The sequence below is a fragment of the Stigmatopora nigra genome, chromosome 10 (genome assembly GCF_051989575.1).
Source record: "Stigmatopora nigra isolate UIUO_SnigA chromosome 10, RoL_Snig_1.1, whole genome shotgun sequence".
Lineage (NCBI taxonomy): Eukaryota > Metazoa > Chordata > Actinopteri > Syngnathiformes > Syngnathidae > Stigmatopora > Stigmatopora nigra.
Window position 1 is genome coordinate 13,405,672 of NC_135517.1, and position 11,829 is coordinate 13,417,500.

An 11,829-nucleotide genomic window follows, 5' to 3' on the forward strand; every position below is an offset into this window, starting at 1 on the left:
TTACTTTTTGACAGGCCCTGAACGCACCATAATGGGCGGAGCTACGTTGTATTTGAACGTAGAGCAGCCTCGAGCAGGGAACAAATGTGCGGTAGATTCGATTTTCGGAAATTTTAATCGCCCAAACTGAACTGAATTGAGTCCTTATAAAACATCAAATAACATTTTACATATCACATATGGATTGTGTTTATTACAACGGATGAAGCATTACGATAGCGTCATCTTTTGGTAGGTATATCAATTCACGTTTAGGTAGCAACAATGTTGGCTAGCATTTGAAGTTGCTCACGTAGTATGTGCGTACATATTAGTCAGAAACTGCTTTTTTATTGTGCTAACTTTTCTTTTTGGCTTGCGTTACAGGGTGGTCTTCAAGAAAAGAAAATGCCTATCCGAGCGTATTGTATAATTTGCTGCGATTTCTTTGATCACTTCAAAGATGTTGCTGCTATCCCTTGTGGACACACTTTTCACAATGACTGGTAACTTGATCTAACGAATAATGATTGTTTTTATTTGTTCTCATTAATTTTATTTCTCTCACTTTCTAGCCTTACTCGTTGGTTTCAAACAGGTCCTACAAAATCATGCCCACAATGTCGGCAACAGGTGATTTACTCTATATTTTTTGTCATTTACCCACACTTTTTGCTGCATAGGTTGAAATTAATAAATAATATTTTCTTTCTAATATGTAGGTTAGCACTCGGCACATCATCACCAAGCTCTTCTTTGACATGGGAGGAGAAGAACCGCCATCAGCAGACCCCGAGAGCATGGCGGTAGGTACCAATGATACAGAAAGAATTCCTCAAAGATTTCCATCAAAACATTGACATTTAATCTGTGTTTCCCTTTAGAATGAGCTCAATAGATTGAGGGCCCTTTTAAACGCCAAAGGTGAGAATAAAACATTGACGAGTAGTCAGTAATCATTTCCAATGAATTAAACATCTTTGATCTCTTTCAGAGAAAGATTGTCGAAGCAAACAGAAGACAGTGGATGAGTTGAAGGACTCTGTGGACACACAAAAGAAAGACTTGGACAATATGCGGAAAGAAGTTTTAGAGAAGGACAAGCTGTGTTCTGCACTCAGAGTATGTGTAGAAATGCATTTTAATTTCTTTGAACTCAGGTTCACACTCAATTTTTTTTAAATGTTACTTTTATGCCCTCAAAGACGCAAATGACGTATCTGGAGACTCGACGTGATGATTCTCAGGCGGCCAAGGACGAGGCCCGAAGACTGAGGACCAAAATAAAAACCTTTGAAAGGTAACTTCATTTCAGCTCAATTCAAATTGGTCGTCATTTAAGAACCTTTTTAGTAAACTTGTTCTTTGATGTTCGTGTACAGTGTTCCCTCGGTTATCGCGGTTAATAGGGACCGGGACCACCCGTGAATTTCCGCGAAGTGGGGTTTCTTTTTCAAAAATGCTTTGAATTTAATTCCCCCAATTTTTTTTAATTTTTTTAATTTTTAAAACAAAAAAAATTACCCCCGTATACAGTACACCATATAGAAAGCGGGTAGAGAGAGTGAAATTCATGTTATAACCAAAAGAAACTGTAAAATATGTTGTTTCAATGTAATATTTGTATTTTTATTTTTTCCCAAAAAAAATCTGCGAATCTCTGAGTCCGAGGTAGCTGAACCGCGAAGTAGCGGGGGAAGGAACACTGTACTATGAAATTTGGCGCTTACAATGCTGGGTTGTCCCCAGTCTGGATGTTTTATTACAGGGTCAAAGAGCAGAAGTGGAGTCGATGATTACTGATATGGGTGTCAGCCCGTCTGCGGTAGAACAGCTGTCAATCTACTGCATCTCTCTTAAAAAGTACGTAGAACGAACACTGACTTATTTCTTCAACTGGAGCTTAATTTGGATTTATGCTTCAGGTCTGAATGCTCAATTTCATTGTGTTTGGTTTCCCTCCATTCTCATTGACTTGTACATTTTAAATGTGGCCGATCTGATTTGTACACAACCCCAAAATATAAGCATAAGCTTAAATGTCCATTTTAAGTCAACAGAAATGATAGAAATATTTAATGTTGTATCCGGTTTACCTGATTTGGGCTGGAATATAGAAGGTTGAAACTATAATACAGTAATCCCTTAATTATCGCGGTTAATGTAGACCAGACATGGCCGCAATAAACCACGAAATAGGGTCATCCCTTTTTAAAAGATCATCATAATAATAATAATGATATATATATATATTTTATACATTTTTATGAATTTCCCAAAAAATAAAAAATGAAAATTCCCCCATTAAAAAAAAATCTGCGATCTAGTGAAGCCGCAATATTCGAGGAATTACTGTATTGACAAATTAACATTGACGGACTTGATATTTGGAATAAAACTAATTCCATCCTGCCTGGACTTATTTGAACAATCTCCCTCAAACCAGAGTGTAAATCCAACATAATTCTCCATTATAAATACTTGTCTTTTTCTGCAAATTGACTGCAAGACTTTTGTTTTAGAGAGTACGATACCTTAAAGGGGAGCTTAAAGTCTTCTAGCGATGTGTGTGAACGGCTTAGGAGAGAAGTGCTCAGCGCCAACAACAAGGTTACATCAATTTAGTCAGTGAGTCATGAAAAGAAATTACCATTTATCATCTTTTATTTTTTCCATTTAGGTCCAAAGAGTTTCTGTTGAAGCAAGCCAAACAAAAGAGGACATGAAGTCTCTGCAGAAAGATCTTGCCAATGCTGACAAAGAGATATCTGTAAGGCACAGCTATACAATTATTACAGTGGTACCTCCAGATATGACCTTAATGCATGTCTTCTTACTCTCATCTCAAAGGAACATTTCCCTTATAAATGAACTAAAAACAAATTAATTTGTTCCAACCCCCTGAAGAAATAAAAAAAAACAGGAAATTGGATTGGAAAAGCATGTATTTGTTCTAATTCTCCATCTATTAACAGAGTAGCAAATAATTAGTGGTTTAATAGTACTAAAATGTGTTTAATATGACTAAAAATGCAAAGCTCTGCCCAGTGCTCGTAGACATTACACGAGGGAGTTTTGACAAGAAAGACGGTGCCCATGATGTTTTTATGAGCAGCTTCTCGTGTCCTTTATATGCTCGTATATCCAAATTTGTCTCGTATCTAAAGATCAATAATTGCTCAAAATTTTACTCCTATCTCTAATGGTATGTCGAACTTTTACTGTATTACATTCCGGCATTAGTGTTTATATGCTTGCATCTCTGTCTTTCTGTAGAGTTTGAAAAAGAAGGTTGAATTTCTTCAGAAATCTCTGAGCACTCCAACCAGAACGAACGAGGTGCTTAAACGCCTCGTTTTTGAGAGGTACAGTCTTCCCATTCCATCGCCGCGCCGTACGTACATCAACAAGTGGAACAGTTTAATTCATTTTTTCCTTTTGTTTTTTTCATTTACATTATCCTTTCAGTCCTGCTCCGGTGGTGCTGAAACCTCACCTCCACCGGCCCGTTGGTGACGACGATGACATGGATCTCAATTTAACCTATGAAGTAAATACACCTGATGATGCAGCCAAGAGACCAGTAAAAGTTCCGAGCAAAAAGATGCGCGTTGACCAGCCGTATGTATTTGTACATATTTTGGGGTTTGGTCTTCTTGGATTCACAGTTATGTAACCCACTTGAATTGAACTTGAAAATACTTGATTTTGCCAGGTCGTTGGTTTCCAAACACAATGAGAAGGCTTCAACGACTAGCAAGGTAACTTCAAGTAATGCTTCATAATCCTTAGAAATGGAGTGGTTTTTTTTTTTTTACTTTTTAAGATGTTTTTTTTTTTTCTGCCAGGCCCAAAAGGAAGATTCACATTTGGATCCTTTTTTAAAGAGCTCACTCCTATTCAGAAAAAAGACTTTTGGTAGCATGCTGGAGCCTCAGAGAGAGTTTGGCACTGTACGTATCAAATGCCTTTTTTCATTTCAACGTTTTTGACTCTAATTGGGATGTTTTAGTCATTTGCTTCATTGCTTCTGATTTCAGGTGAAAAGTGGTTATGATGGATTAGGAGGTCGAACAAAATTCATCCAACCTGTATCCTTCATAATGGTCAAATGACTTTATGTCATCATTTAGTTTTATCTTTGTGCTTTAAAGTGTTGAGGTTTTTTTTTTTGCAACCAGCTTTCATCTCGATAAATATCATGGTTTTGTAACAAAAGGTTTTTATGACTCTGAAATTCACTGTAAATGTAGAATAAAATGTTATTCTATAACCACACCAAATTGGTGGATAACTAATTCTGAAATTCTATGCGAACAAAAATTCAATGTCCTTCCATTAATTTATAAGGGCAAATGCTGAATACATTACATTATTAAAAGTAAAAGCAACTTTAATTTGGTTTTTAACAAGCAATATCATTAGACAACTGATTCTTGTAGTGTGTCGCAAATTAGATGGTTTGAGCACCATAGCATAGCATGGATAGCTCAAATGATAAAGTGGAGAAGAAAAGAAGAGATGATAAATGGTAATGTTCCTTAACCCTTTCACTCCACTTTAGTCACCATTAGCCGAGATTCGCCCACTCATGAAAATAAGAAGAAAAAAGGTGAGCAGACCGCCGCCCAAGAAGATATCGTGCATGACAATGGACTGTTTCCTGGAGTGACCAATCTCATGAAAGAATGTAACAGTTTCATATGAAATTACACAATGTTATCTCATTTTGAACTAGTGCAACCTTTAAACTATTTAAAAGTAGTGATTTTACTTAATTGAATTTTTTTTTTTGTAAATGCACATTTATTTTTTGTATGTGTTGTCTATCATAGAACGTGTTTATTAAATGAGATCATGCGATTCACAAAGGTTCACATGTGTTAATGTCAATATATAATTGTCATATATATATATTTGTGTGTATGTCTGTCTGTCAATATACATATTTCGTCGGCTAATCAGATCGCTCGATTACCTCGGCCAATTAGAGTATGTGTGTATGTGTATGTGTTTTTTGGTGCTTGCAAAGATTTTCCCACTATTATTCAGGTAAATGAAAAAGATAAAAGTACAAGTACTACCACTTTCTCTCACAGGGTGGTGGCCTAGTGGATAAGTCATCAGTCTCCCACCTCTGTGGTCCTTGGTTCAAGTCCAAGTACCTGCAAATATTTTCCAAATATTATTCAGGTAAATTAAAGAGATAAGAGTTCAAGTACTGCTGCTTTCTCTCACAGGGTTGTGGCCCAGTGGCTAAGTCATCAGTCTGCCGCCTCTGTGGTCCTGGGTTCAAATCCCAGTGACTGCAGAGATTTTCCCACAATTGTTCAGGTAAAAGAACAAGTACAATTGCCTAATTGTTTAACTGAATAAGTATTCAGTGGTGGATGAAGTATTTTGTCCAAAAAATGACTAAGTGTTTGACCTCATTTCCTTGGATAAAACGTTTCAACACCCATGTATAAGTGGGGCACGAGTTGGTGTAGTGGGTTGCACACTCGCCTTTGCACGGAGAGAACGTGAGTTCGCTTCCCGGTGTCGGCGGTTCACTGACCAAGCAAGCGGTCGAGGGTCGGCCGAAGGCCGACCCGAGAACGCCTTGTGCACAGACAGGTCCCTCCAACATTCTTCCGAACTGCCGAAGGCAGTTCGGAATATAACCTTTTACTGAAAAGTATGACTAAGTGTTTCGTTTAAATTAAAAAGATTTTTCTTTTTTTTTTTCTTATTCCAATTTCTGAACTACATGGTGTAGTCATCAGCCAAACGACGGGAGCGGGAAGCGAACCCAGGTCTCCCAGACGGGAGTCCAGTGCACTAACCTCTGCGCCACCAAGTGGCTACACTTCTTCTTAGTAATCATTTGAGTCTCTTGAGAAGTGGTCCACAGAAACAACTAACTGAAAAAGTGCCACAGCCAGGAATCGAACCCAGGTCTCCCAGACGGGAGTCCAGTGATCTAACCGCTGCGCCAACCAGGTGACTACACCTTTCTTTGTAATCATTTGAGTGTCTTGAGAAAAAGTACACAAAAACAACTAAGTGAAAATGTGTGCCGACAGCGGGAATCGAACCCAGGTCTCCCAGACGGGAGTCCAATGATCTAACCTCTGCCCCACTAACTGACTACACTTTTCTTTGTAATCATTTGAGTGTCTTGACAAGAAGTCCACAGAAACAATTAAGTGAAAAAATGTCCCAAACGGGATTTGAACCCGTGTCTCCACGACAAAAGTCCAGTGAACCATCCTCTGCCCCAACAATTGGCTACACTTTCCTATGTAATCATTTGAGTGTTTTGACTACAACTACATAGAATCAACAAAGGGAAAATGTTTCAAACAACAGCAGGATTCAAACCCCAGTCTCCCAAATGGGAATCAGGTGAACAAACCTTTGCGCCACAGATTGGCTACACTATCCTTTGTCAACTGTAAACCAAGGCCAATAACAAAGCTGTATTTTTTTCTCTGCTCTTGTCGTTTGTTTCGTGCTTTCTCCACCAGAGGGCGACAAAACGTTCCTTAATATGGGGAGCGCTGAAGAATTCTGGATAGATATTTCTGGTTAAAATATATTAAGTGTGCGAGCATCATAAAGACAAAAAAAAAAAAACAATTTCACATCATTTCCTTGGACAAAAGCTAGTGTTATGTGTGAAGAACTCGGTAACAAAACATTTTCGCTTGAACAAGTTCAAATACTTTGTTTCAATGACAGACAGAATTTGAATCACAAATGCACAATGTTTTTTTCCAAACAACATTCAGAGTAAATAGTGGTAAAAAATAATCACTCCAGGGTCAAAATTACAGCTCAAATCCATGCAGTGCTTTTAAATCCAGTACACAATATTCAAATTCAGGTACACATCGTCCTGTGGATGAAAGTTCTTATTTTTCCTTGAAAATGTGTCCCATGGTAACTTTGCATTAACTGTGCATCCTTGAATGGCAGTAAAATAATAAATAAGCATGCCTTACAACACTTGGCTTTTTTTTTCTTCACAAAAACTTGGTATTGGCCTTAGGGTGAAATTCCAGGATGGCTAAGAATTGACTTTTGCTCTTGTTTGATTTTTGCTAACAATTTATTAAAAGTGCCTTTCTTTTCCGGGCAAAGGATCAAACATTGCACTGTGAAGGACACCACCACTGAGACTTACATGTTGTCAGTAGTTGGCACAGAGATAAAAATGAAGAGATGTCCTTTTAAAAATAAACCACTTTTGAAGTCTGCATTTAGAGAAAAGTCAGTCATGCAAAATGTATTGAAAACCTGAATCGTTGGACTTTTGTGTTTGAAAGTAAAGAGGTCAAAACAAGTTGACATACATTATGAAACTTAAAGTGCATAAGTTCATCCTGAAAGTTCACCTTAAAGCCAAATGTCTTCGGTGTATAAAATAAAATAAAAAGTGTCATTTCAAGTTCCTCTGCAGTGTTTTCAGCCAAGTTCTTGAGAGGATTGTTTTAAGTTCTGTCATTTCCTTCAAGGTGAGCTCTCATATTTCTTTTTGTTCCTCAGCTCAGAATTAAATAGCGACAAGGGAAATCAGGATTATCGCAGGAAAGATCACTCGCCAACTGGTCGAGATAAATGTTGTTTTTTCTTTGCCTACCTTTCTAAATCATGTCAATAAGAGCGCTTGTGATGTCATGTGTTAGATTGTTTTCTTTGGAGTCATCACTGCGATCGGTCCGGTTCAATCTTCGACTCGCCGTTCTGTTTGTCATTGGATTTTTGCGAGAGGTGCGTAGAAACCGTCGCCGCCTGCACCACAGCTTTGAAGCTGCGCTTTCGCTTCTGGACGTTCTGCTCCGGGTGGAAGATGATGACGTAGACTTTGGGGACATAGAGCATGCCCAGAGACACCGTGGCGCTCAGGCTCATGGATACTGTCAGAGTAGTGGTCTGGATGAACATCTGGAAAAGAAACGGGGCCAGGTTAAAAGAAAAAAAAAATCTATGTATAGCTATGTATGCATATGCATGCACGTGTATATGTATGTATGTATATATGTACATATGTATGTATATATATATATATATATATATATATATATATATATATATATATATATATATATATATATATATATATATATATATATATATATATATATATATATATATATATATATATATATATATATATATATATATATATATATATATATATATATATATATATATATATATATATATATATATATATATATATATATATATATATATATATATATATATATATATATATATATATATATATATATATATATATATATATATATATATATATATATATATACATATACATACATATGTATATATATACATATATCTATATATATTGAGCTAAAGAGGTTTTCCAATTTGCCGATTTTGAGCGACATTCACTCTAAGGCCAACAGCAATAATGAAAGTTGACTTCCCCTGAGATGGACTCCACTGAATTATGAACTCATTATTCAGGCAAAATGTGCTGCGTATAAATAAAACAACACACATGTGACATCAATAAGATATATTTATGGCATAAATAAGTCAAAAATTGTATGCACACGTCTTCAGAATTATTTCTGGTTTAATATCCGTTACTTTATCAGATCATCCATGCTTTTTATCAGTCATACTCATAGACACCCCCCCCCCCCCCCACACACACACACACCCCACCTTCCTGCTTCTAACATATGGATGAGAATCATTTGCTTATTGCCTAAGGCAAGCTGTTAGAAAGCCTCAGAAATGGTGAATGGTGCCTACGTGTATAACCGCAGGAGTGCAGACAGGTAGAAGCCTCCACTTTTCTACATGTTGGGAGGATAAATACTTTCATGAGACATACAAAAGTCTATTTTTAGAACCCTTTTTTGAGTGATGATTTATTGAAATGGTGTTGAACCAAAAGGGCTGGTGTCCATCTCTCAGTTCATGTGACCTATTTTTCTCCTTTACCCCTTTTCCCTATTTCTCTTTATTCCTATTTAGACGAGATGAAAAGATTTTGAAAGCACTGCAGGCTTCAATTGTTTCGGCCTGGCTGGTTTCTAATGCATTGCCCCATTATTCAAAGCATATGTGGGTTTTTTTTCAGTATTTTTCCAACATTGCGTTCATTGGGACAAAAAAAAATGCCTTTAAGGTAGAGGAAACAAGACTATTTCAGTAGAAGAAGGATGAGAGGATATTTTATAAGTGTAACAGGAAAAATTGTGTGGAATATTTTAGATTTTTCCTCACTTCATCATTCATTTTACTGTATTTTTTGATTTAGAAATATATAACCCTGCATAATTTAAAAAAAATACAAGTAGAGGGACATAGTGCATTTTTGTACAATGTAGGGGTAAATGGCAGTTTAGTTTTTTACAGTGGATATATTTTTATGTTGATCAAGTAAAGTCTGCATGAAAATATGCAACATGATCAACAGCATGAAGATCTTTTCAGCCATTCAGCACAATATATTCTGCTTTTTGACATTTTAATATGTGTTGTTGGCCCAGAGGAGAGTGGATCTAACATTTTTAGTCGTGATTTGTGTTCCCTTTATAGGTGTTTTAGTGGGTTGAGCTAGTGGCACTACGATGGTTTTTCAGGGAGTAACATGCTCATTTCTGTTCTGTTTCTATGACACTGCCGTCTTACACTTTTTGACAGTGAACAGGTGCAAATGAATGTATTGTAATGAATTTAATTTTAGTTTCATAAGCATAGATTTGGTCATGAAGGTTGATATTTTTAAAACATGGAGGTAGATTATATGTAATCAATACGATATTTTCTGCAATGCTATGTTAATGAATGGGCACCACTTTACATATCATTCGCCATATATTTCATTTACTACCGTCTTGCTTGAAATAATAGCTGCCAAAAGTATTTATAGCAGTGTTAAATTACTACAAGTTTGATTTGACTGCGGGACTGGATACGAGTACACAATTAAAATGTCCGGTGCTTTTTTAGAACCTTTTTAAAATGTTAGCTAAACACACTAGATTAGTAGATTGGACTTTGGTGACCCCAAATGAGATAAATCCAAATGTGACAGTACCAGTATTCTTTCCGCTAATTCCCCTCAGGGGTCAAATGCGCAACGCTAAACTGTTAAGCGGAATATGGCATGAAAGTTTGATTACATCAAGTGCCATAAAAAAAAAAAAATCAGTTTGAGGGCCCATTCAGTGCTGTTTGCAGCTTAAATTTGAATTGAAATTAATGAATGAGTTAAATCCCTTGTATTAGTGTGAGGATTAAACTGTTGATTACAGTATATATTCAATTCAGAAAAAATGCAAACTGTAAGTACTGCATATTTGGGATGAATTTTCCCTTTACTGTACAACTAGGCTATTAGTCATTGGATCTATTTTCATTTTTCCTTACCATTCCAACCTCAATTATGTTTGTCACGAGCCATTCCCAAACACAGCAAAACCTTATTTATGCTCACTAATGAATTTGCATAATCAATCATGAATGAAGGAAAGTATTGCTATTGTTCTTTATATTGATAAAATTATATGACATGATGTTAATATACACTATCCAAATGTATTTTGTTCCATTTTATATAAGAGGTTCAACTTTTACTTCTAATATTTGTCAATTTGTCTCCTTTTGACTTTGCAAACTGATTAAACAGAGTAAATAAATGAAGTAGTAAGTATTATCTACAAAGTAAGGAGTATGATTAAACAAAGTTACGTATACGCAGTAGTTTGAGCATGCAAAATATTAAGACTTAATGTCAAGGAGCCCACCTGAGTTGGCGTCAACTTGAATTTGATATGAAGCGTCTTAACGTTCATTTTAGGGTAGCGTAACATAATACCGGGAACGTACCTTCTCTGTAGATTGAGCGGTGCCGAAGAAGATGGGTACAAAGGCCAGCCAGATAATACAGGTGGTGTACATGGTGAATCCGATGGGCTTGGCCTCATTGAAGGTCTCGGGAACTCCTCTGCTCTTGATGGCGTAAACCGTGCAGGTGATCATCAGAACGATACTGTAGCTCAGACACAAGATGAGAGACAGATCGGACATGTCGCACTTGAGGACCCCTCGGGCTAACTCGGGATTCGGAGGCTTCTGCTCTTCATAGTCGATGATGGTGTGTGGGGGCATCACGCCGAACCAAATAAACACACCGAGCACCTGAAAGACAGCATATGATATGATTATTTGATATGATTATTTGCTTAAATATTAGCGACCCTTAGATAAATTTCTGCACGTCTACCTGCACTGAGATGAGAATGAAGGTGATAATAAGCTGAGAAGTAGGACTGATGAACTTGGGGGGCGTAACTGACTTCTTCCCTTGTTCGAAAATGCGGTAGATCCGATTGGTTTTGGTCAGCATGGCGGCGTAACTAATGCACATGCCGAGACCCAGGAGCAGCCGGCGGATGGCGCAAACGCCCACGCTGGGTTCGGCGATCATCAGGAAGGTGATTAGGTAAATGAGAAAGATGCCAGTCAGTAGCACGTAGCTGAGCTCTCGGCCAGAGGCTCGGACAATGGGGGTGTCATTGAAACGGACAAATGTGGCAATGACCCCTGTGGTGGCCAAGATGCCCAAAATGGCCAGGAAGACCGGGATGATGGCCCAGGGAGAACTCCATTCCAGCTTGATGATGGGCGTGGGTCTGCAACCGGTGCGGTTTTTGAGGGGTCTCATGTCGTAGGGGCACATGTCGCAGCTGAATTCGTCCAGGAGATACTGGTAGCCATCGCAAAGCTCGCAGTGCCAGCAGCAGGGAACACCCTTGACCATTTTTTTGCGCTCGCCGGACTCGCATGGGAAGCTGCACACGGAATCGGGGATGTTGCGGT

General features: G+C 37.6%; 2 protein-coding genes across 2 annotated transcripts in view; one reads left to right on the top strand and one right to left on the bottom strand.

Annotated features, from left to right (window-relative positions):
- The first annotated feature begins 18 nt into the window (after nt 1-18).
- Nucleotides 19-4,850, top strand: traip (TRAF-interacting protein). The gene is made up of 16 exons (XM_077725610.1): nt 19-231; nt 367-485; nt 555-612; nt 702-785; nt 864-903; nt 974-1,101; nt 1,185-1,279; nt 1,729-1,842; nt 2,502-2,589; nt 2,660-2,749; nt 3,256-3,344; nt 3,448-3,600; nt 3,695-3,740; nt 3,828-3,932; nt 4,020-4,070; nt 4,544-4,850. The coding sequence occupies exons 2-16, from the start codon at nt 388-390 to the stop codon at nt 4,649-4,651; spliced, it is 1,347 nt and encodes a 448-aa protein (XP_077581736.1). The 5' UTR covers nt 19-231; nt 367-387; the 3' UTR covers nt 4,652-4,850.
- grm6b (glutamate receptor, metabotropic 6b) overlaps nt 4,802-11,829 on the bottom strand; it is a 21,070-nt gene continuing 14,042 nt past the window's right edge. Inside the window, exons 9-11 of the mRNA XM_077725608.1 lie at nt 11,234-11,829; nt 10,837-11,148; nt 4,802-7,908 (exon numbers count right to left, since the gene is read on the bottom strand). The exon at nt 11,234-11,829 is cut by the window's right edge and continues 28 nt beyond it. Of these exons, the coding sequence (XP_077581734.1) occupies nt 7,669-7,908; nt 10,837-11,148; nt 11,234-11,829 (1,148 nt within the window). The 3' untranslated portion in view covers nt 4,802-7,668. The remainder of the gene's footprint in view (nt 7,909-10,836; nt 11,149-11,233) is intronic.